Here is a 26,831-nt window from a genome sequence, read left to right on the forward strand (position 1 = left end):
GAATTCTGAGGATTTTATTTATACTTACTCCTGTCATTCTTGGAAGCTTAATGCACGTTGGTCCTTGACTCTGCAATGTCAAGGAAAAGTTGTGATAGGCACACACCCCTGTGAGCTTTAAGATCATTATTCCCCCCATTAAGCTAAACTGAAATGAGCTCAGCAGCCCAAACAATTGCTCTTCCACTCCCACGGCTTTGTTGCGCAGCGCTCTCTGATTTTACCCAATCACAGGGAATGATGTGATAAGACTACAACTCCTAACCCCCTCCGGCAACCATGCTGTAACATGCTATGTGTTTCTCATGCACACACAACCCACAATACATGTATAGATATATATTCAAACTATATATACTATATATACTATACTGTGTCTCCACATCCAGTAAACATATCACTTGAAAGTCAGAGATATGCTGAAATATCATTTGAAATAGCACAAAATGGGAAGATCTTGACCCGTGACAAAGAACAGAAAGAAGTAGCTGTACGTATAGAGGGACTAGACTAGGCTAGAAGAGCGACTACAGGCTGGCTTTATTTGTATGTGTGTGTTTTAACCCCAAGCTTGCTATTTTTTGTTTTTTTGTGTTGCTCTTGTTATTGGTATTGATGGATTTGCTGTGGGTATCTGCTGCTCATCTCAGTTTGCTTATTGATCTTGACCCCACACTAAAATGATTGTTTTCACTTTACAATGACCAGGGTTTGGAGGGTTACTTTTAAAATGTATTCCGTTACAGTTACAAGTTACCTGCTAAAAAATGTAGTTAATAACGTAATCCAATTAACATAATATTAAAGTAATGTAACTTGATTGTTTTGGATTACTTTTGGATTACTCCATTACCGAATATGCTCATGAAGACAAAATAAAAATAAATATCACCGCAATATATATTCTATACAATGTGCTCTTGCTATTTGCGGGGATTATAGGGACCCGGGCAGCCTACAAATAGCAAATATCTTTGTGCAATTAAAAAGCATGTAGGCTATAGATTGGTTGATTGATTGATTGATTGATTGATTGATTGATTGATTGATGTCCATATGCTGTTTTCGAACTGTCACTGAAAGCATAGATGGATGGATGGATGGATGGATGGATGGATGGATAGATAGATAGATAGATAGATAGATAGATAGATAGATAGATAGATAGATAGATAGATAGATAGATAGATAGATAGATAGATAGATAGATAGATAGATAGATAGATAGATAGATAGATAGCAAAATGAACTTTTATCCCTGTCACAAGTTGAGCCGTGTATATGTTGTGTATGATGTTTAAATAGTGAATTTGTGGGAGGAAGATTTGTTTGGAAGGTGTAACTCACATTATGGTTGTAGGCTAGCTAGCAAGAAGCTACAGCGCGTAGCATGCCGCTGGACTCTCAGCTCAAACTTGCGCTTCGAGTAAGTTCCAGTGAATACCGGTCGCCATTTCATCCTCCCGTCCGTGAAGCTTTTTCAAACTTCCCGCGTGTGAAGGACACGACTAGTCAGTTCGTTTGTCCCCACCTCCCCGACATGTAGCAACGGTCCCACTTCGCGCGGGCGTGCATGCTCGCTCTCGCTCTCTCACTCTCACTCTCTTGCTCACTCTCTCTGTCTCCCCCTCTCTCTCTCTCATCGTAGAAATTGTAATCCCTCGAAGTAATCCCCCTTTTTTAATAAATGTACCTGTAATCTGATTACATGTTTTTCCTGTAACTGTAAGGGAATACAGTTACATTTTTGGGGTAATCTGATTACGTAACGGCGGTACATGTATTCCGTTACTCCCCAAGCCTGACAATGTAGGTTGTAGGCTAGCGGACTGGCTAGCAAGAAGCTACAGCGCGTAGCATGTACATGGGATTATACAATCATAAATACCACCCGACCAGGAAGAAAAGGGAAAATACATCCACATGTTTATTCGGATCATCACCCTAATGGCGTAGAGGGTTCTTGCTCGCCATGCAAAAGGTTTCATCGAAATTGTGTGTACCATTGTAATGCTAAGAAACATACAAAAAAAAACAAAAAGAAGGCATCAAAACAATATTTCTACTGCTTTCACTGCCTCTTTCCCAAAAAGATGATTATAAAGCCCACGACATGACAGCAAAGAAAAACACGTGGGTGCATTGTCACATCTCCAAAACCTCTACTTTAATACTTAACAGAAGCTAACAACGGTGTTAACGTCATCTTCCTAGACTCTGTTTCAAAGGTCTAAGGGTGCACTCACACTAGGGCCATTTCTTCCATACCGTACTGAAGCCTGATTGCCCCCTTCCCTCCCCTGGCCCCCTTCCGGCCCGCACTCACATTACTCTAACCAAACCGTGCCCCCCGAAATATACGTCATCACGTTGATTCATGCAAGAAGAAGACGTCATCATGGGGGACTGCACTTCATCATCAGACCAATGTGAGCCCTTTGCTGCTGTCATCTCTTAATACATTTTGGTTAAAAATGAGTACAAATAACAGACTACATAGGGACTTACCATGAATATTGATTTTGTAATAAAAAAAAGAAGAATAAATGACCAATAGACCATATTATTTAGACATCCAAATTTTCCACCCAACAGCATAAATATATACCATACCGCAGTGGTGAGAACAAGTCACATTGCCTACGTATGTTCAAGTTGCAAGTAAGTCTCAATTATTAACATTCAAGTTTTAAGAAAGACACAATTTACTGTAGAAACTATCAAGAAAATTGGAATTGTGACAATGTTGAGTCAAATCTCGCTTAGGTTAGGTATGTCATACGTCTTATACTGTATAAGAGAGAGGGTGGCATGGCTTAGTGGTAGAGTGGTTGTCTCCCATCTGTGAGGTTGTGGGTCCGATCCTCAGCCCTGGTGACCATGTCGAAGTGTCCTTGAGCAAGACACTGAACCCCGATTTGCTCCCAGTGGACTTGGCAGCCCCTGCAAAGCAGCAGCCAACCACTGGTGTATGAGTGTGTGTGAATTGGTGAATGTGAGGCATTTTAAAGCCCTTTGCATGTTTGCACAAGTGTTTACTGCTACCAACATGTGTAATACTGTTGAGTGCATTGATAAATACTGAAATATATACTGTATGAGCATAAACATAACCATCGTGTGTGTGCGTGTGTCTGTTGCTTGGGTCTCTGCTGCACTGTTTAGAGTATAGCGCTGGCTGTGCTGGAGAGCAGATAAATGTGGTCATATGAAGGTCAATTTACTCTTCATCTAAATAACTTTTAATGAGGCCCTGCTGTGCTAATTATTTTGCTCTTGGACTAGGGTGGGGTAATTGTATCTTGAGGAGGTTAATTGAGCAAATGATTTACAGTACTGTAAGAACCTGCTTGTGAGTTCAATTGTATATTTTTATTTAGTTTGTGATTGTCTGTAGGTTTGGTGCATTGTTGATACAAAAACGGCCGATTTGTCAAGTATTTTTTCCTGCTTTTAAATAAACTATAATCCCTTTACTAATAGTCACCTGCTGAGAAGTAAATGCAGGAGAACATTGTTCTTATCTGTTTTTTTGTTTGTTTGTTTTTTAAATAAGTCCAACTGATTGCATGTGTCTGAAGTGTGAATTTTTTGCAGTTTCCTGCCATTGCATGTTGAGGTGCATAACTGACTTCTCCAATAAAGGCTATTGGTGATGCGTATGACAGAAAACTGCAGTCTTTGAGCAACTTGACAGGGGAGAATTGGCCACCAAGTTGTCATCACCCATTATCTAATTGTATGTTTCTGTAATAATACTAGAAAATGTCACGTTTCCAGTAATCATTTACCAAAGCCATGAATGGTCTTCGCCTGTAGTGCTACAATCATCTCCCCTATGAAGGTCAACTGGATTGATTGGAAAATCTTTCAAATTACTGTTATTCTGCCTCCAATAGCACTCGTTTATCAATTGCTGTCTACCCCAAAACCCCTTTTCAAGTCACTATCTTTGAATTATACATGCTTATCTCATTAAAAAGAAGTAGACCTTATTAAATAGTTTGGTCCACTTGGCTGTTATCTCAACCCCAGGATTCCTTTCCCGGTCAGCAATTGATTATCCAACCCGATCACCATGCACGCACGCACGTGCGCACGCACACTCACACATGACACGCACACACACACACACGTTTGTTTTACTATCTTTGTGGGGCAATCTCATCGACATAATGCATTTCCTAGCCCCTTACCCTTACCCCAGCCATCAAAAATGATTACCTACCCCTATCACTTACCCTAACCTCAACCATAACCCAATTCAGACCTACACTCTAAAACCAAGTCTTGACCCTCAAAAAGAGGTCTAAACTTGTGGAGCCCAGCAAAATGTTGGCCCCACTATGTAACAAAACAAGACCACACACGCACGCACACACACACACGCACACTGGCTTACTTCTGGTGTTTCCATCTTCAAGCTCCCCCACTTCCTTGCTTTGCCGTATTGTAATTGCATAAAACTTTTATGTTTGTCCTTTTTTACATTTTTTTATTTATTTTTTTAGTATTGTTTTCCCAAAAGTGTTTATTCATTTAATAGAATTTATGTAACTGCATACTTCAAATTCCAAAAGGCTTGTATTGCTCTGGACCAGTACAAAAGGAATCCATTTTTCTAAGTCCAAATATAGATGATGACACAAATAGCACAAATCTCATCATCTTTTATCTTTTTTTTTTAACTTGCATATTTAGTGGTGTGTTCACATTTGTTAGACAGTATTTGAGGCAGATAGAAGTCAAATAAGAACAAGAGAAGTCCAAGTGTAGGTAATTGGATGTCCTGCTCCTCTATCTTTGTCATCTCCCAGCATATGTTAGGAGGAGTGAAGCGCTCCAGTGATGCATCACCTCTTAAATTCCATCCTCCCCTATCAGAAACTCCTTCAACCTCAGCACCAAGGTCACTGCTGTTCAGCAACTTTGGCTTCTCAAAAGCATAGATGGGACAAAATGTTTCATCCTGGTAAAGGGGAAGTAAAACCCAAAATGTTCATTGCAATATTGGATTTTGCTGTTTATGCTGCTTAATGCATATTCCACAAACACAATATTAATCAGAATACTGTGCTTAGGCTATTGGCACTGCATAAAAAAAAATACTGTAATATATATACTGTATATATATATTAATATATATATATATATATATATATATATATATATATATATATATATATATATATATATATATATATATATATATATATATATATATATATATATATGGGCTGACTTCCCGTTTAACAAGTATTTTTCTTAATGTTTTGACTAATTGACATACGGATGTTGTTTGTGAATTTAACCTTTCTTACTGCCGCGTTGATATTTTTTAACCCAATTGTTCAACAACCGGTTGTTGTCAATTCTTAAAGCTTTACTTCACAACAATGTTTTTGGCTCTGATGTCTTCCATGCACTTTATCTAGCTTTGTAAACCGTGTGGTACCTCAGGTAACATGTTTTTTTTTGTACCCTACTAAAAAAAAGTGTAATTGCACATCTAGTACAGTACGTGGCAGTGGAGCTCTCATTATCAGAGAGTGCGCCGGGAGTATGAGCTCTCCTGCAGAGTAGACATGGCAGAAAGTTGCATGGGGAGGGGGGATATTTTCTTCATCCTTTGGGGAAGTGTGACAATTGAAAAATAATAATTGAGAAGCACTGCTTTAAGAACAAAGGGGGGCCATTAAATGATGACAGCCTTTTTCATATTATACTATTATACTAGCGGTACTCTTAGTTTTTTTTTTTTTTTTTTGTGATTCCGCATGTTGAACCAGGCATCTTGTAATGCATCAAGTAAAATCTAAGGAAAAAAAAAAAAGTGATCGCCAAAAATCCTGAAACACATATCAGCTGTAAGAAAGGTGAAGTGCAGCACAATATCTTGACTACATTTATGCCATTGAGCTTTACTTTACAAATGCCTGTTTCATTAGAAGACAGAAACTTTCAAGTGAGGAAAAGAAGATGCATACCAAAAACCAACATCCTCAATGATTAAAATACTGCACTAGCCAGGAGCAAGCTGCATTCATAAGAGATAATGAGGCCAAGTAATAGCACCATGAGACACCTGGGGGAAGCTGTTGTTTAGACACAATTTGTGCATTTGTAATGGGGATAAATGTTGCATCTCGAGGGCTGCCTTTAAATTTGAACGTTCCATTTCCTCCGAGCAGTTTCTGCAGAACGCACACACACGCACATACACACACTCTTGCTGCACACAAATCCTAAACCTATTTATCTACCCATGTTTATAGCTTCTCTTAAGTCTTTGGAAGATGCATTTTTTTTAACTTTATTACATATTTATCTTGTGGTGAGAGTAAAATTTCATCTGAAAAATCAAATTAATTAAATTAATCCATAGAGGGAAAATTCTCTTTATACTGTACAGACGAATTCCACGGTAAAGGAGAGCTGTCAGACTGAGGAGGCTGGTGTAATGGCCCTGCAACTACATTCTGGAAACAGACCAGAATCTCTCTCACAACCAGTGCCAATTGTTTCCCTTTTGACCCTATTTTCGGTACCACTTATCTTGTTCAGGGTTGGAGAGCTGGACCCTATCCCAGATGATTTAGGGCAAAAGGTGGGTACACTGGACTGATTGAACATCAGTCACAGAACTGAGTAAATGGGACATTAACCAGGACTTGACCTTGAGGCTGCTGCATCAAAGGCAGCTCTATGTGAGCCGCATCACTACCAAGACACAGACTAATATGGAATTATGAGATAATCATATAATTGAATGGTCACTTTTAAAGATGCTAATTTTAACTCGTAATCAGTACTTACAGCATTGGTCATGGGAGGAGGCCAGCAAGTCTGTCCCGACTGGGTGGGAATCTTTTAGGGGGCTTGCAGCGTTCTGTCTTTAAAAAAGGGTAGTGGAAAAAAAAATATCTTGACACTGTATTCTGGTTAATATTGCATTGGTAGAATATGACGTAAGCAGTCAAATCCAGCCATTTTTTTTAAATCAATATCAGAAGGCGACCATTTTGCCACTTGTTGTCGAGTGAAAATAACATCACAGTTTCTCAGGTAACAACCAATTGCAGCTCAGCTTCAGAAAACAGGTGACCTGTAATTGGCCGTTACCCGAGCAACTGTGATATCATCTTTTTTCTTTTTTTTTTCGGGGAGAGCTCAGTATTGATCATTTGACATGTCATCATCATTGTTCTCCTTTTTTTTTTCTTTTTTTTTATGCGTGTGTGTGTGTGTGTGTGTGTGTGCGTGCGTGCGTGCGTGCGTGCGTGCGTGCGTGCGTGCGTGCGTGTAAAAAAAAAAAAGAATTCCCATACCGTTCACCTAAACCGAACACTTCAAAATCCAGCCAGAGTCGTGGGGCCGCCAGGAGACCCGAAGAGGGACCAAAGAAAAGAAAGAAAAGCGAAGCCCAGCACCGACCAGACACCACCCACCGGGCCACTAACCAGAGTCCTTCACCAACCCCAGAGACATCTAAATTCCAACAAATCAGGGAGACCTCAAGGGCCTGAAGGAGAAACTGAGGAAAGGTAGAAAGGACAGACGAAGCAGAGTGAGATTCACAGACACCCGCCTCCACCGAATCAATGACCTGAGGGAGAAACAAATTGTGTCTGAGTTTCGATAGATGCTGGTGTGGTGGATCTGGCATGCATGAAAATCTCCACCAAAGAGGGGAGCCGTCGTCCCCCGCCAGGACAGAGCAAGCGCAACACCTCAGGGCCCCCCAGGCCGCGGCAGCGCCAAAGGACGACCCCCGGGCCCCGCAGGGGCCACCGGCCGGAGAGCAAACCCAGGAGCAGGAGCGCCCCCACCCCAACGCGGCCCGCGCCCCCAACCCAACGCAGCAGGACGGGGCACTGCAGGCCCACCAGGCACCCCACCGGCCCACAACCCCCACTCCCCCCACGACCCCCCCACCCCCGCCATCCACCCCAACCCAGCCCCAACCGCCCCCAGGTCCCCAAATCCCCAAATCCCCAGACACCCCCCACCCCGGCACCCTCACCAACACCACCCCCCAACCAAGCCGCCCCCGTCCCCCGCCCCCACCACCACCCACCGACAGCCCCCCAGCCCCCGACCCCCAGACCCCGGGGACACACCGCACCCAGGCATCCGCGCCGAAGAGGGGCCGGGCAGTGGAGCGGAGAGGGCACCCGCGCCCTCCCCACCCCCCACCACGCGGAGGGACGGAACACCAGGGGCAGAAAGGGAGATGGGGGCACCGGAGGACGGGCGGCATCCCCGAACCCCAGGCCCAGCGGGGAGAGGCCCCGGTCGTCACCCCAACGATCTAAGTGAAAAACGAACCCTGTTACTGAGTTCGCCAGCTCGCCGACTGGCGAACTCTACCCCTAAACCGTGAGTGTTATCCCACCCAGTGTATATACATAAGTGTGTGTGTGTGGTGCATTAAAATTGGGGGCAGGTGAACCAGAGCAGAGGGAAATGATATCCCCCTCTGCTCCGATCCACCCGCCTCCCAGGCATGTCAAGGAGCGTATGTGGTGCATTAAAAGAAATTAATGGGGGGGGCTCATCTAAGACAACAGCAAGTTGCAAAATGACCGCCCTCTCAGATGGATAAAAAGGGCTGGATTTTGTTGCATAACTCATATTCCACAAACGTAATATTAATCAGAATGTCATGTTTAGACTAGTGAGGTCACATATAACACATTATTGTCAAGAAATGTTTAAGGTTGACTTCCACTTTAATTATGTAAATGACAGTGTGACATAATCAGTGAGGTTGCCATAATCCTGTGATGTTGAAGAGGATGCTGGCAGACTTTGTAGCAGATGTGACCAAACAGCTTGGAGACATCACTTTATTGTCACGTTGTGAAACAAGGTGACCCACAGGCAAAATCTCAATTTGTTTGGTTATTCATTGTATACAAAGACACGTATTTGTGACGTGTAATTCGAGCAGTGAAGCAATAAATTGAAAAGTGGATTAAACGTTAAAGCAGCAGTGATGTGTGAAAAATAAATAAAAGTGTCTGCTGTTGTGAACCCCCACACAGACCTGCTGTACATAGAAAAAGAACGCAGTAATTATAGTAATTTGGTTTAGCCTTTATCTTTTTGTTGTGGGGATTTGTGTCTAATTATTTATGCCTGTAATATAGTTAGGCAATCGTCATAATTGGGGAAATGTAATTTTCACAACTTAATACAATTGATCAGTCCACATGTGTGTCTATTAATTTTACAAAATAATTACCAATCTAAAGTGTTGCTCTATTTCATGATGCAATGTTAATGGTTGAATATGTTTTGGGTTCTCTTGAAAAGTGAGGATTTTGGAGGTACAAGGAGGGATGCTGTTTTTACTTTACTGGGGAGGTACTAATAAGTGTTGTCATTTTTTGGAAGACTGCGCTCTTTTCAGTTTATTAATCTGATTATATAAAATTCACTTTTTTTCTTTTTCTTTTTAATAAAGTGGGGATCCAAAATAAGTGCCCAGCATTGTAAATAATTAAATGAATTAATGAGCATACAGATAAAATAGAAGTCAGAAAAATGAAATCCCTCTCTTTTTTTACCTGTTATTTTTCTTTTCAATCTTTCCAAATAATTTCTGATATGCTTTTCATGGCACAGAAACAGCCTGAAAACTAAAGAGTATGTGGGAGTGGAGGTCAGAGCTACTCTCTGTAAAATAATTGCAGAGCACCTTGGGTGATCCCAGAGAAACTTGACCCATTTTTTTTTTAACTTTCAGCTCATTTACTCTGTGAGATGGTTTCCGACCACAAATTCTGGATCAGGTACTGTTATGTGTAAGTAGATTTGCACAATGTGCAAAAATGTAATCAGATCCGATTTTAGAGCAGCATAAAAAAATTCTGTATTTGCAAAGATAATAATGCTCAGTGTTGAGTAACACTGTCAGAGAGCCTTTAATTAAGCAGTGTGTTTGAGTTAAGAAACATGATAATGAACAAATTCTTAAAGGGACTGCAACATGAAAAATCAACTTTTTGGAGCTTTTATCCATGTTAAAATGCTAATTCCTCACCAAAAACATGAAGTTGTGTTTTCCTCCATTCGCCCCTGTATGAGAAATTCTAGGTTATAATTCTTTTCAAGCACCAGTCCCTCCCAACCTGAAAAAACGAGCTGTTGGCACGGTTTGACGCCATTTCGTGCGGCGCCGCACCGCCTCTGCGGACTAAACGTGCGCCCACTTTCTCTGAGACCTCCCTCCATGGGATAATGACAAAAGTAGCCTTTATCAATAAACATTCTGTCCAACTGAATTCAAAGCAATCTATTATTCTTCACATTTGCAATGCCAAAGTGCAATGAAATGACAATTGTCAAAGGTAAGATTTCATTATTATATGCCTATAGGGCTTGAAATACCATGGTGTAGTCCCTTTAAATTAACACATCTTTAATAGAACATTACGTTTATAATAGCAGAATACTTAACTCATTTGCTCCCAAAACGTATTTATATATTTTTTTTTTATTTTTTATTTTTTTCTGCTAGAGCATACAGAAGGCTTTGATGCAGACTCTGACCTGAATAGCTCGCTTAAAGCAATAGTAGTTATTACAAAAAAAAGGCCAACAGGTGGCAGCAGAGTTTAAGAGATCAACCAGGGCCATGTGGCAAAAAAATAAATATTTTTCACACTGTTTTAAACAGATTTTTGAATAATGATGAAACTTAGCTATATTCTAAAGCTAATTGCTGCAAAACAGAAACGTAGAAATATACTTTTTTTTTCTAGTGAAAGTAGAGACTCTAATCTTTATTTTGGTAGGTTCCCTGTTTTTATAGCAATAGAACACAATATTCCGTGGGCCTTGCAAAATCCGTCAAAATCGTCAGGAACGAAGGGGGTTGCTTCAGTGAAAATGGCTGGGAGTGAGTGAGTTAATAGTGTTTACGTTATTGAATATTGTAGGTATATGATTGTTGTTCCACCTGTGTGTACAGTTGTAAATATAAATTTACAAAAGCTAAACGTTGCTTAATGACACAAAAATGCTATGAATCGGCATCGAAATTCACATGCTTATTATACCCTCATGTCAAGTTCAACCTCTGAAAATATCAAAAACAATTGCCACATTATTTTGGATTTTATGGGCATTAAGCCTTTTTCTCATCATACAATGCGGTCATAAGTTTACATACACCTAGGATATGTTAATGTACAACTGTATAGCATTGACACTGTCACCCAGAAAGGGTCCCCATCCAACGGAAGAGCGTGCAAAACTACATGACAAGTTGTTGATGGGGGACAGACTGGACAAATAGACTAGTGAGCACAGATAAACGACCAACAAGAGAATAATAACTTTCACACGTCTTAAAACCACAGTGCTGAGTCAGCATGTCTTCAAGCCCCCTAAGCTGTCACTCTCTATCTGCCTCTCAGTGCCTCTCCTCTCTCTTCTGTGCTGCACTTTTTAGCTCGGCCTAATGGGAAACGCCAGCAGTATGCTATATCATTAATACATCTCACGGCCACTCTTTTTCTCCCTGCATCATTGTCTTTCCATTCCTCATCTGCCGCCTTGTGTGAAACTGTTGCTCAGTTCTGCCAGTGCTGCAGAATCTATAGAAAATGATAAGCTGTCAAATGTGCACCAGACTTACCATCTTCCCCCTGTGACCTCATATAAGGATGCTGTCCCCTAGCCAGTATAATGTACCTCTTTTGCTGTTGTTCATTGTTGGATTCATTCTTTTAACTCAATTGTCTTCTTGTACATGTAGCAAAAAAAAAAAGTAGGGTAATATTGTACAATTCTAACCCATAATGCTGTTTGTCGAGCAGGGAGGCAAATGGGTCCCATTTCTCTCTCTCTCTCTCTCTCTCTCTCTCTCTCTCTCTCTCTCTCTCTCTCTCTCTCTCTCTCTCTCTCTCTCTCTCTCTCTCTATATATATTTATATGTATGTATGTATATATATATGAATGTATATAATCATAGGTCTATTAATTCATTATTATTACACTGGTCACACCACACCCCACATCGCCATCTTTTTGCTACAGATACTCATAGGAGACAAAATTCGCGCACATAGTAATTCATGGTAGGCTATCAAAGTATGCTCTTTCTGAGGCACCATAGTGCGCGCGCACTGCGTGTGCTTCAAAATTCTTCTGCTTTGAACATAAATTGTTGCATTCTATTAGTTTACCGCTAGAAAAGCAAAACATTTTCCACACTGTCCTTTTAAGGCAAAAAATTTGTTTTGTCAATATTTGACTTTGGCAATTATTTTAAGAGGGTGACGACATTATTATTTTTATTTATTTTTTATTTTTTGGGGGGGGGGGGGGGGGGCAATTTCCCACCTTTATTTTGTGGAACATTCATATTGGAGGTTTAACAGTGTTGTTGGAGATTTTTTTTGTTTTTGGACTGTATTTTTTTTTAAAATCAAATGCATTTAAATAGGGACCCCCATGAGTGTATGCAGTTTGTTGCTATTCGCGGGACAGCCGGGTCCCTATTGCCTGTGAATAGCGGGTTCCACTGTCCAGACATGTAGAGAACATGCAACCTCCAGACATAAACGGCCTCAAAGTTTGGGGCTGTTTCAGAAATGTTTTAGTCTTGTGATTGACTGGTGATTAGGCTAGGTTGTTTTCCAGCACACACGTTTGCTGACTCGAAGATCAAGCAGGATACAGAATCGACCACTGGATGTATTCTGTCACACAGTTATGATTCTCTCTGGATCAATCAATAGATTTTATCAAGCGTCGCCCTTTAGGTACTATTGTACTACAACTTGTGGTGAAAGGGTGTTAAAAGTGTGTAGAGAAGATATTTTGTTAACCTTTGAAGCTTTTTGACAATGGAAAGGCAAACCATTGCATGCTTTGCTGGACTTAAACCTTAATGCTCGATGGAAACTTTAGAGTCAGCGAGTCAGTAGAAGTCCAGTAGACGAGCTTGGGATGATGTATGGTATGAATGGAAAAATAATGGGATGCCTTCATGAATGATGCATGACTTTTCCGAGCAATTTGATTTATGCGGGTAAACATAGCAAGCAGAATAACTGGGAGATGAAATGGGACGTGCAGAGATAATAGGAGAGGAAGTAGGTGTGTGCTTTAGACGTGAAAATGGGCCAGACTGTGGGGTATGAGGTAGAGTACTTAAGTACATCTGTGAGTGTGTATGCTTGTTGCCAGTAGGCTGAAGAGAGGGAAGCTGATTCAGAAATCATGTCGACTTTGTGAGCAAAGTTACCAATTGGTGCCAGGACCTTGTTAATGACTAAGGGCGCCTGCTGCACTCTGCCATTCACAATGGGTACTATACAGTGAATACCTCTCCATCGCGGATTCCGGGTTTGTAATCCTATTCATGACCACTAGATGGTGGCACACAACTTACTCTGAGATGGTGTCAGTTTGAAAAAAGAAGAGGATGAACGAAGAACCGAAACCCGGGAGTTGTCATCACAGCCTAGTTTTACAATTTAATGTCGTCCTCTGTAATCCTTATCTTAAATGCTACTGATAGCAACGGCAGTAGGTTTATTTTATAATGTACATCTTTGGGTATGATGATGCATTTTGGGAGTGAAGTTTGTTTGTTAGTTTGGAAAAAAATGGATTGTTGCAATTCTGTAAACAAAGGGTGAAATCACAGATTTCACTTATTGCAGGACTGTGTGGTCTGGAACACAACCGCTGCAATGGATGGGAATTACTGTAACAACTTCACAGGTTTTTCAATTGTTGCCAAAAATAGCACAAGAAGAACCGCTAATGTGCTTCTGTCTATGTATAGTGTCAGTATCGTACTTTGAGGTGAGACAAGTCAGTCCCCAAGAGTCGATGTGTGCGTACTGTAAAAGGTCATCTGTGTATCTCCTTTCCTTGTTTTACTATCTGGGAGCAGTGCTCAATCTTTTGTGGTTCATGGTAATAAAGCTATTAATCACATTAAATATGCCACAAGTGTACTTGCTACAAGACGTCTCCTCTCAGATATCTGGAATGCAAAAAGCAGATACAGCTCGCTGAATGAGATGAGAAACATTCCAGAGTGCTTCGAGAAGGAGCCTAAATGCATATTTCATAATGGGATTATTCAAACCAAAAGAATCACTAAAATAAGACCATTCTAAGCTGAGAGGATATGTGACTGCATGAGCACAAAGAAAGCAAGCGCTTGAATACCACAGTTTTCTTCTTGTCCTCTGTCACTCAATGGCATGTGACATTCGTTTTTTTCTCCTCACTCTCAGCAGTACATCTCCATCTGTCAGTCTCCATGACAACTAAGCAAACACCTTACAAAGGATAAAAGGCTATACCTGTATTTGTTTTCCACAAATACAAGAAAAGAAATCCAGTCCAGACATGTCATTGGCTCCTCTAGACAATCTAATTATATCTAATATAACATCTAAATTACACATTTTGTATACCACCAAATGAGTTATCTCTAACATTTCCAAAACCAAATTATTAGTTGAATTGAGTGATATTTTCTTCAGTATCAGACAACAAAAACAATTGATGAAAGAAAATGTCATGTATTACTTTTCTGACTGTTATGCTTCATTTAGTGACATGTGAAAAACATGAACATGGATTGAATACTTTCAGCAGTTATCGTTGGACGAAACACATTTGTATCACATATGAGTTTCCAATTGAATAAAGTTTATTTTTATGTTTTGTTTTTAAGTTGCCAAGCCTACTGATTGATTGCAACCTGTTATCCACAACTCTGTAATTATGCATTAGCAAAAAGAGCATCTCATGGGCATCGTCTCTCTGAAGTTTTATTTTTTTGTATGTCCAGGAGACAAGGTGGACAGGCATCAAGGCAAAAAGCTTAAAGGCAGGGTTCGAATTGTTCTACCATGGTGTAGATCCAAAGAAAAATGGAGTAGGTGTTATCTTAAAGGACTAGTTAAGAATGTCCTATAAGTGAAAAGAGTGTTAGATGAAGAGGCTAAAACTTGAAATCGAGGCTGTTATGTTTAATGTAATTAGTGGTTATGCCCTACAGGTAGGATGTGATCTAGATGAAAATTGAATTGAATTGATGAAGAAATTCTGAAAGTCACTTGACAAAATATTTTTGAGCATCCCGGGTGGCGACAGACTCTCTATTCGTGAATAATGTATATTGTAAAGTAACAAGGAGGCACAGATGGCGGTGACTTCACCAAAAGGATGGACATGGCTGTAGTGAACACTTTCTTCCAGAAGAGACCGGAACACAGGGTGACCTACAAGAGTGGAGGTAGAAGCACGTAGATGTATTGCATCTTGTAGACGGTGGACGTGGAACCAGAAAGTGCAGCGGACTTGTACCGAGATCTGTGGTGGAAGTGAATCTTAATATATGTTTAGATTATTTATTGGAGTCCACAGCACACAATACAACCCAAAAATATCTTCAATATTCTTGTGTGTGCTAGGCTACAACACACTAAAAATGTAAATTAAACAGATTAAATTTTTACTTGAATATTGTGGAATTCAAAAAGGTATTGTCATTGGTCATTGCGTCCTTCTACATTCAAGAAGACACTCTTAAGAGAAAAAGCAACTGCTTTGAACTGCAGTGAACTTTCTATTTGTCTGTCTATTTCCAAAATGTGAATGTGATGAATGGATTACCTAAGTGGAAAAATGGTATGCTAGCCTTTTAACCTCACGTATTAACTCATTCTCTCCCAGCCATTTTCACTGAAGCAATCCCTTTAGCTCCGGGCTGTTTTACTGGATTTTGACTGATTTTGCAAGGCCTACAGAATATTGTGTTCTATTGCTATAACAATATGGAACCTACCAAAAGAAACATTAGAGTTTCTTCTTTCATCAGGAAAAAAAGTATATTTGTATCTGTTTCAGTTTTGCAGCAATTAGCATTAGAATATAGCTAAGTTTCATCATTATTTATTTAATATATACAGAACTGTGGGTAAATTAGCTTTTTTTCCCAACATGGCCCTGGTTGATCGCTTGCTCTGCTGCCACCTGCTGGCCGTTTTTGTAATAACTTCCAATTCGTCAACTGTTCTCTGCAGTTGAGAGGCTGCATCAAAGCCTTCTGTATTCTCCAGCATAAAAACAACAACAACAAAACATATAAATACATCTTTGGGACACTTAAAACATTTTAAAAAAAGAATGTATTGTTTTGGGAGCAAATGAGTTAAACACCTTAAATGTCCAACCTAATCTTTCCAAAGACCAGGTTATTCTAAAATAATTGAAATGTAAAAGCTCTAGATCCCCTCATTCATCTTGTTCCATTTCCTGCATGTGCACAATATTGATTTAGGTGTGCTGTCTATGCAGAATTTCTATGCATCCTTCTTACTGTATTGCTTTCAATCATTTCCCGTCTCCACTGCTCTTACATTTTCATATTCACATACTGTCTCCAACACACGCATATGCACACCTACTGTTCTGATTTTTATCCCTACTGTGCCCTTGCTAGACTTGGATCTGCGTTACTTCTGGAAGTGGAATGCGTTTGAGGACTATCTTCTCTTCTGTTGCGGCCACAGTATCCTATGTGCAATAGTCACCATGCTGCTGCTGGACTCTGCCATGTTCATAGAGATGCTGGGCTCCCTGGCTGTGATGTTTGAAGCCATGCTGGGCCTCCCTCAACTACTACAGAACTTTCACAACCGCTCCACCAAAGGAATGAGGTATAGCACCAATAGAGGTCAAATACAATTCAGGAATGAGCTGCAATTTCACACCTTTTCCCCCTCATTGGCCACAAAAGTAAGTAATTTCATTTACATGAACTAAGTATGCAAATCAGGTAATTTATAATCATAAGGGGCAAGGTGTGAGAAACACTTAAGTCAAGGTTTTTGTGTTTTTTCTTTTGCGCGCATAATCTGCATGCATTTAGCTCCTGGTATACTAAAACAGTAGTTTATTACACAGCCAGCTCCTGCAGTGCCTCTAGGATTCAATCTATGGACACATCCTTCGAGTGAAAGAGCTCATTACTGCGGTTCACAGCTTGCCTTTCCTTGCTCTACATCAGAGCTGCCAAATGTTACAAATTGTGCATATTTTTGCTACGGAAATCATTGAAGGCTGACTCGTTACATGCAACACTGATTGTTCAGGATCTTAAAAATAATCATAATAATAACAGTGCATTACAACATTAACTCTTTGACTGCCAGACGTTTTCAGAAAAGGGATGCCGTCAGTGCCAGCCGATTTAAGCATTTTGACTGATCTTTCAAGGTCCACAGAAAAGTTTGTGTTTGGACTATGGAAACACACATACTACCAAATGAAAGATTGGACTGTCATCTTTCATCAGAAAAAAAAGTTTGTTTCTACCTTATTCCGTTTTTCAGTAATCAACAATAGAAAATGGTTAGTTTCACCCAAATGCTCTGTTTTGAAACAAAATACGGAGAAATCAAGCTTTTTGTGAAACTATATTATTTCATGCACTCTAGTGAATTTGACACCTTTTTTTTCCCATGAATGATGCCACAAACACCTAAACAGTGCTTTACTTCTGTAAAACACTACCACCAACAATGAAAAAGTGTTTTTTTGATAGCAAAATGCGTTTATTTACATTCAACAGTGTAACAATTTGGCAAACTATTTACAAATGTGTGCAACCGTGGTACTATTTACAATTGTGTGGATGTTTCAAATACAGTTTTTCTTTTTGTAACACTCCCCTGCGTGCAAGTGGACGCAGCAGGATTTGCACAACAGATTAGTTTTACTGCGATGGCCCCTTGCAGACGCTACACTTTCTTGCTGGCTTTTTTTTCCGGGGAATAGCAAGTATATACTGCAGTGTGTGTTTGGCCATGTTGCCATCAAGTCTACTCTCAGGATCATGATACGGTGACGTTACGGTGGTGTTACGTCTGGCTTCCTCATTGTCCTTCACTTCCTATACCGGCTGGTTGATCCATCTTATCCGCTCCATTCATGGTGGCATCGTAGCCCATAACCAGTGTCTTCTCCGTGATCAGACTGTACCCACTCCTCCGATGAATATGCAGTGGACTCGGGGCACTCTTCGTCGTCCGATTGAACGTCCGCCTGAGCGTGCTCGGTTGTGCTCCGCGTTTTCCGGCGTTAGCATCGCTAGCCGGTGAGGCTTTATGACGTGATCATAGCCGCTGCGTCAACGCTTCCAACTTCGGCGTCAACCTCGGAGTCACCATCATCATCATCGTCGTCATCAATGTGCTCTTTAACATTGGTCGATGCTTTTCGTCTTTGAAAATAATGCTCAAGCGTGAGCTGCTTGCAACCGGTCGCCATTGTGGCTTCCTCAGCCATTGTCCCCTCAACACTCTAGCTCCACCTCACGTCTTCTACTGACACCTACCCAATCTTGTCCAAAGAGAGTCATCGCTGCCATCTAGGGGCCAAAAATAGGCATTATACTAACTAGATCTGCTTGATACTTTCACCACAGCTGGCCAAGGCTTTCCTCCACCCGTTTCCAAAAAAAAACAAAAAAACTTGGTGAACGTCTTTTAACGTCTTTGGCGCTCCTCTGTAGGTTTTTACTAAACGTCATTTAACATTTTTGGCAGTAAAAGAGTTAAAAGGACAGTAATGTGAAAAATCTACTTTTTGGAGCTTTTAGCCATATTAAGATGCTAATTCCTAACCAAAAACATCACCGAAGCCTATGAGAAATTATATGTCATTCTGCTCTCCAAGCACTAGTCTCTCCCAACCCGAGAAAACGAGCAGGTGCTCACTCTATGATGTCATCAGATGCGGACCCACCCCTCACCGCCTATGCTGACCAAACACACGCCCACTTTCTCTGAGACCTCCATTCTTGCAGGATAGTGATTAAAATAGCCTATAGTAGATAGATGGAAGGATGAATGATGGGGTCCATAGTTCTAAAGATAAGTCACCTTACCTATTTATTAGTGTTTATTTGTTAGCGTGGGCTTTTTTTTTTTATCCTTAAATGACTGCAACAACCCAAGTGAAAAAGACGGTTTGTTAGAGGCTAATTGATTGAGTCCCTTAGGAAGGATGAAAAGGCTGCATTGTCTGTGGGAGATGTGGCGTGTGTGTACACCTTTCCCTCATTTTAGAGGAGGTTAAGGCTCAACCTTACCGTTTATGGCAGTGGTGGGCAATGTCGGTCCTCGAGGGCCGGAGTCCCACAAGTTTTGGATGTTTCCCTTCTCCAACACAGCTGGTATATTTTATCAGCTCATCAGCAAGCTCTGCATAAACCTGATGACGATCCTGTTGATTTGAATCAACTTGTGTTGGAAGAGGGAAACCTCCAAAACCTGCTGGACTCCAGTCCTTGAGGACCGACCGAGTTTGCCCAACATTGGTTTATGGCCTCTCTCACTTTTTCAAATCACTTGTCTTCTCTGTTCTCGCTTCGCTGTTTTTTCTTTAAGAAATGGGTAGATAGCTGAGTCTTGACCTGAAAAGTTAGCCCATTTGTGTTGTTACTTAAGTGTTGCTTGTTTTATATACATGAATGCATTCATCACTACACTTGACAGCATACACACGCTTGTTTTTTCCTGTTGTATGCCCCCATAAAATCTAAAACCGTCACTTTATTTCACTCGCCCTGTGGTTCACCCCAAATCTTCACCAACTCAAAAAACAACGGAGACAGCTAGAACACCTACAGAAAAACAGAGGCTCATTGTACATGCCTTAAGCCTCATAGAGGACATCTACTTGTAGGCCTGCTCTGACTTATGCGTGCATGCGCTCTAAACATTTTTCCTATAAATAAAGTAATACAAATGAGACCCCAGGACATCTCTCTCTCATTCAACCCAGAAAAAATGCAACAATTTTCTTTCGTTTTTCACTTCAAAATTTTAAAATATCCAAAACCAATTAGCCACCTCTTGCATCACCCCTGACCCAGAGACCGCAATCCCTGCCCATTGACCTTTGTCTCTCTTTCTTTTCATCACTGATATCATCAACTCCTCCATTACCTTGACCTTGACAATCCCAACAAATCCTGGCCCCAAAATCTACAAACTCTCATTCCTTGCAAACATCCTGGGAAGAGCTGGTGCAACAAAACTCAAGAAATACCTACTCTCAAAAAACCTCAATAAAGCATTCCAATTGTTTTTCTGAAGTCACTATAGCACTCAACCAGCCCTTCTCAAAGTCAGCGATTCGATCCATCACTAAATGCCCCTCCGGCGACTGTATTTGGCATCACCTGGTTCATCTCATACTATCTGACAGATTCCACTACATCTCCATCCATGACCACACTTCCTACAGCACAACTGCCTCACGTGGAAGACAAAGTGCTCGACCCTATTTTCATCATCTTACTATATACATTCCCCCTCTCACATGGTCACACCATCCCTCGCCATGGTATACGCTTCCACTGCTGTATTGGTGACAATACTGGTGGCTGTCTGCTTCCATCAAAACCATCACCATTATAAAATCCTGGAAGAACAGCCACCTCCTGAATCTGAACTTCATTAAAACCATCTTCTGCCACAACTTCTCACTCCTCACTGCTCTAAAACGTCAGCCCAACACTCGATTAATTTAAAAGTTAGCTCAAATCCTACCTATTCAAGATTGTCTACAACACTTCCTGTACGCTCCCCCTTACAGTAAGCAGTTAGTTGTTTTTTCCCATCTTGTTGATTTGTGTATACATATTCAAAGCACCTTTGAATATTTAGAAATCCATCATAAAATAGTTTTTAGAGTTTCAGACTAACACCCCTTGCACATTCTCTTGTTGACATTATTATTATTATTTGTTTATATTAAAAAAAAAAGACTTCAAGGACCATGTTTTCTTGATGCTCTTTTGCTGCTTGCTATGCTTCATTTTCTGTTTGTCAATTCCCCAAGTTACCTTATATATACTTCCCTGATGTAGTGTGGACATGAACCAAGAAGAGAAGGTGAGCTTGGCCTTGGTTCCTGCAGCTTTTCCCCTTGAGATTTTGGTCTTTTCACAACAGAAGTGGCAAAGATAACATCTATTTAATATTTTCAACACATACTGCATGCTTTGCTGTAATGCTGCAGCTTAACTGCTATTCTATTTCTATCTTTCTTACCCTCCATGCTTAATCTCAGTGAAGAGAGAGAGTATATTTTATAGGGAACATATTATTCAGGTTGGACATTACAAATGACTTCATATTAGGCATGTGTCAGTCCATAAAAAAAAAAAAAGCATTTAAGTATTAATTCAAAGACGCATTGCAGGCAAAGATGTGTCACTGTCTGTAATATACTACTCAATTGCCTAAGGTTCTTTTTGGTAAATGTGCCCCATTTCACATAGTGTCCTCAAGGGTGACAACTGTGCTTTCTAGAACCTTCATTTCAGCTCAGAGCGACAATCTTGCAAAGATTAATTGTGCAATAATGCTACATTAGGGTCCTTAGATGACTGATAAAAAGGCCTGGTGTTGAATCATATCTATGGAAAATACTTGCATGCTATTATCCTACCATTCCCAAATCTTTCTTCATTAGAGTGATAAAAATGTCCTAATAAAAATGAGAAACATATATATATATATAAAGCTTCTCGGTGGCAGGGCCTCGGGGGTGGATGAGATCCGCTCGGGGTGGTGGTTCCCCTTTTTAAGAAGGGGGACCAGAGGGTGTGTTCCAACTTTAGAGGGATCACACTCCTCAGCCTCCCAGGTAAAGTCTATTCAGGGGTGCTGGAGAGGAGGGTCCGTCGAGAGGTCAAATCTCGGATTCAGGAGGAGCAGTGTGGTTTTCGTCCCGGCCGTGGAACAGTGGACCAGCTCTACACCCTCAGCAGGGTCCTCGAGGGTGCGTGGGAGTTCACCCAACCAGTCCACATGTGCTTTGTGGACTTGGAGAAGGCGTTTGACCATGTCCCTCGGGGAGTCCTGTGGGGGGTGCTTCGGGAGTATGGGGTACCGAGCCCCCTGATACGGGCTATTCGGTCCTTGTACGACCGATGTCAGAGTTTGGTCCGCATTGCCGGCAGTAAGTCGAATTTGTTTCCTGTGAGGGTTGGACTCCGCCAAGGTTGCCCTTTGTCACCGATTCTGTTCATAACTTTTATGGACAGAATTTCTAGGCGTAGCCGAGGCGTTGAGGGGGTCCAGTTTGGTGGCCTCAGCATTGCATCTGTGCTTTTTGCAGATGATGTGGTGCCGTTAGCTTCTTCAAGCCGTGATCTCCAGCTCTCACTGGAGCGGTTCGCAGCCGACTGTGAAGCGGTTGGGATGAGGATCAGCACCTCCAAATCCGAGACCATGGTCCTCAGTCGGAAAAGGGTGGAGTGCCCTCTCCGGGTCGGGGATGAGATCCTGCCCCAAGTGGAGGAGTTCAAGTATCTTGGGGTCTTGTTCACGAGTGAGGGTAGGTTAGAGCGGGAGATCGACAGGCGGATCGGTGCAGCGTCTGCAGTGATGCGGACGCTGTATCGGTCCGTTGTAGTGAAGGAGCTGAGCCGAAAGGCAAAGCTCTCGATTTACCGGTCGATCTACGTTCCTGCCCTCACCTATGGTCACGAGCTGTGGGTCGTGACCGAAAGAACAAGATCCCGGATACAAGTGGCCGAAATGAGTTTCCTCCGCAGGATAGCCGGGCTCTCCCTTAGAGATAGGGTGAGAAGCTCGGTCATCCGGGAGGGACTCAGCGTCGAGCCGCTACTCCTCCACGTTGAGAGGAACCAGTTGAGGTGGCTCGGGCATCGGATGCCTGGGGAGGTGTTCCGGGCATGTCCTACCGGCGGGAGGCCCCGGGGACGACCCAGGACACGCTGGAAAGACTATGTTTCTCGGCTGTCCTGGGAACGCCTTGGGGTCCTGTCGGAGGAGCTGGCTGAAGTAGCTGGGGAGAGGGAAGTCTGGGCTTCCCTGCTAAAGCTGCTGCCCCCGCGACCCGACCCCAGATAAGCGGAAGAAGACGGACGGACGGATGGATATATATATATATATATATATATATATATATATATATATATATATATATATATATATATATATATATATATAGAGAGAGAGAGAGAGAGAGAGAGAAAGAGGGAGAGAGAGACAGACAGATAGATAGATAGATAGATAGATAGATAGATAGATAGATAGATAGATTGATAGAAAGTTAGATATTCAAAACTAAACATTTTTGTCAGCAGGATTTTTGTCTTCCTAATTGTACAAATTCAGCACTTCTGCCTAGTGATAGACCAATATGTTTTTTTTTCAAGGCCGATACCGATTATTAGTAGTCAAGGAGACCGTTATTTCAATATTTCAAGATGATAATAATTTGCAGTAAAAGAGAAAATAATAGTGTCAAAAAAAATTTTAATTACTTTTTATTTTTATTTTAAAATAATTGACAGCTTTGTTTAAAATATTTTAAAAAAAAAATGCAAAAGAGCTTCGAGGATCATCAGCATAAGCTTAACTAAGAACTAAGCAAGTAAATAGTTTGCTAAAGTTCTCGATTTTAAATGAAGATTTCCAAAATGTCAATAGAATTTCTTAGTTTAATTTATTTTTTGTGTTGTTTTTTTTTTAATAAAAAGTGTAGGGAATTCCCAGTGTCAGCATCATTTTTTATCAAGTGGAAATTTAAATAAATCCATAAATGAAAACCTGTATCTTACTGAGCAACAAATACATGTGAATGTAGCTCATTTTTGTCAGGGTTCGTAAAAGGTTTCAAAAGATCTTTGCAGACAGTGAAAAATTCTCTAAATATGTTCGAAATGTCAAATCCTGATAAAAACCCTAAATTTGCTACGTTGGCAAGCATTCACTGCTCAGTGAGATACTAGCTTTATTGGCCTTCAGATTCGATATTTGTCAAAATGCGAAATATAAAATAATTACAAAAATAAAAAACAAGATTAACAAATAAATGTCGACATAAATACAAAAATAAATATATAAATACAATTAAATATCAATTAACAAATAAAAACACTGCTCTGACATTTGTTTATTTTATGCTGCAGACCCTCTTGTTAGGTCGAAATGGTATTCAAATGAGGGGGCGGTCCTAAGCGTGTCTTGTGTTGGGCTCTACTTTTGCAAACAGTCTTTCTATGGTAGAGTGAGCGGGTCGGCAAACAAGGAAGTCTCGCCGGCTTGCATGGAGAGCTCCAGCAATGGACGACTATCTTGTCCACTGTCACCACAACTTGTGACTTGCGTTGCTCGACAACAAGTTGTATATTTATAGCCCATTTATTTTTAGTTTATTATTATTATTATTTTTTCAATATATATACATATATATATAGTTGTTTTTATTCCATTTATATACATTTTGTTGTATTTAGTTTTTGAATTATATTTTTTATATCCGTTTTTATTTTCACTTTTATTCATTTATTTATTTATTTTGGCAGTTTTGGTCCTCCATACAGTACAGCTGAGTTCTTAATCACTTGTGTGGATTAAATTCACATGCTTCCACACATTTTGGGACAGTCATTCTTTGCCCTCAAGGAGTGGGTGGTAGTCTGTGCGAACATGTGTGAATGTACGTGTGTGTTGTCCTTGACACACCTTCACAGCTTATTTCTTTCTCTCCATTGTGAGCAGAAGTGAATAGCAGCCAGATGACAGTTTCATGTTTCTATTGAGGTGGCGTTTTTCAGATAAGGGGCCTGTACCTTTACAGTCAGGCCCTGAAGGATATGGTGCAAACATGGTGATGACCTCAAATTGTTTTGTGACCTATGAACCAGCGTTATTCCCCAAAGTCCTTACTGGGAAAGTGAAGGATGGACTGTCTTTGCAAAAGTGTAATAGCAACCACAGTGAGGCTGTTGATGCATTCATGCATTTATTTATTTGGGGATGGTAAGCTATACAGGAGCTAAGTCTTTTTCATGCAGAAGGATGTAAGTCAAAGTGTACAAAATGAAACCTCAAAAGAAACCACCGGTCTTGTACCCAGAATATTTGTCATAATGTGTTTCCGGCACGAAAAAATTGCATAAGTTATAGAATAAAGCAAACTAAATAAGCATACTGAATGTCTGTTTATGTCCACGGTTATCGATTAGTGACGAGGGCCTGCTGGTGTACACACATTTTCACGCTCACAATTAGATGTGTGAGTTTCGATGCCCCCGAAAACTTCTTATGTCGATGGATGGTAGGACTAGACATTTTTACTCTTGTGGCATTCATCCAACTCAGGGATCGAACCCACACCACCACACCTTCGGTTTGGGAGCACAGAGAGCTGACTACTGAGCTAAAAATCATTTAGGGGCTTTCAGTCTAAAAGCCATTTCAGCGCTGCACACTATTAGGTGGTATAGGAATTGAAATTTTATATGTAGCTCAAGCTGGCATCCATTACCTAAGAAAAAAAGATTTCATGCACTCTAGTGAATTTGACACCTTTTTTTTTCATGAATGATGCCACAAACACCTAAACAGTGCTTTACTGTTTAGGTAAAGCACTGTAAAAAACTACCACCAACAATGAAAAAGTGTTTTTTTGATAGCAAAATACGTTTATTTACATTCAACAGTGTAACAATTTGACAAAACAATTTGGCAAACTATTTACAAATGTGTGCAACCGTGGTACTATTTACAATTGTGTGGATGTTTCAACGCAGCAGGATTTGCACAACAGATGAGTTTCACTGCGATGGCTCCTTCGCGTGTAGACGATACACTTTCTTGCCGGCCTTTTTCTCCGGGGAATAGCAAGTATATACTGCAGTGTGTGTTTGGCCATGTTGCCATCAAGCCTACTCTCAGGATCATGATACGGTGACGTTACGGTGGTGTTACGTCTGGCTTCCTCATTGTCCTTCACTTCCTATACCGGGTGGTTGATCCATCTTATCCGCTCCACTCATGGTGGCATCGTAGTCCATAACCAGTGTCTTCTCCGTGATCAGACTGTACCCACTCCTCCGATGAATATGCATTGGACTCGGGGCACTCTTCGTCGTCCGATTGAACGTTCGCCTGAGCAGAAGTGCTCGGTTGTGCTCCGCATTTTCCGGCGTTAGCATCGCTAGCTGGTGAGGCTTTATGACGTGATAATAGCCGCACGCTTCCAACTTCGGCGTCAACCTCGGAGTCACCATCATCATCATCGTCGTCATCAATGTGCTCTTTAGCATTGGTCGATGCTTTTCGTCTTTGAAAAAAATGCTCAAGCGTGAGCTGCTTGCAACCGGTCGCCATTATGGCTTTCTCAGCCATTCTCCCCTCAACACTCTAGCTCCGCCTCACGTCTTCTACTGACGCCTACCCAATATTGTCCAAAGAGAGTCACCGCTGCCATCTAGTACCCAAAAATAGGCATTATACTAACTAGATCTGCTTGATACTTTCAGCACAGCTGGCCAAGTCAGCTCCACCCGTTTCCCCCCCAAAAAAACATAGTGAACGTCTTTTAGCGTCTTTGGCAGTCCTCCGTAGGATTTTACTAACGTTTTTGGCGGTCAAAGAGTTAATGGCAATTTTCTATTCTTTTCATTTCTAATCATAACACGGCCACAAGAGGGCAATCAATGCTGGTATTGGTGGCTGTCGCGAGTACTGATACCTTAAAATAAGGCCGGGTATAGGTTCAATACCGATACCGGGTATAGGTTCAATACCGATACCTTTTATAGGTTCAATACCGATACCGGGTATCGGTACTTACCATTCCTACAAAAAAAAATGTATGCTGCTTTCACGTGCACATTCGGCGGCCGGCATATCCCAAAAGATTTTCATCACGTTTTGTTGTTGACTCCACAGGACAGCATGCCAAAAAACACAGACACACAAAAAAAAAAAGTTCTTTTCCGGGCCTCGACT

The 26,831-nt window shown here is 41.0% G+C and overlaps 1 protein-coding gene across 1 annotated transcript in view; it reads left to right on the forward strand.

Moving 5' to 3' along the window:
- The window catches only part of LOC144053252 (solute carrier family 66 member 2), a 53,909-nt gene that overhangs the window by 13,381 nt on the left and 13,697 nt on the right, over positions 1–26,831 (forward strand). The window contains exon 4 of the mRNA XM_077567518.1: positions 16,487–16,703. Within this exon, the coding sequence (XP_077423644.1) occupies positions 16,487–16,703 (217 nt within the window). The remainder of the gene's footprint in view (positions 1–16,486; positions 16,704–26,831) is intronic.

Source organism: Vanacampus margaritifer, chromosome 6 (genome assembly GCF_051991255.1).
Source record: "Vanacampus margaritifer isolate UIUO_Vmar chromosome 6, RoL_Vmar_1.0, whole genome shotgun sequence".
In the NCBI taxonomy this organism is placed as follows: Eukaryota; Metazoa; Chordata; class Actinopteri; order Syngnathiformes; family Syngnathidae; genus Vanacampus; species Vanacampus margaritifer.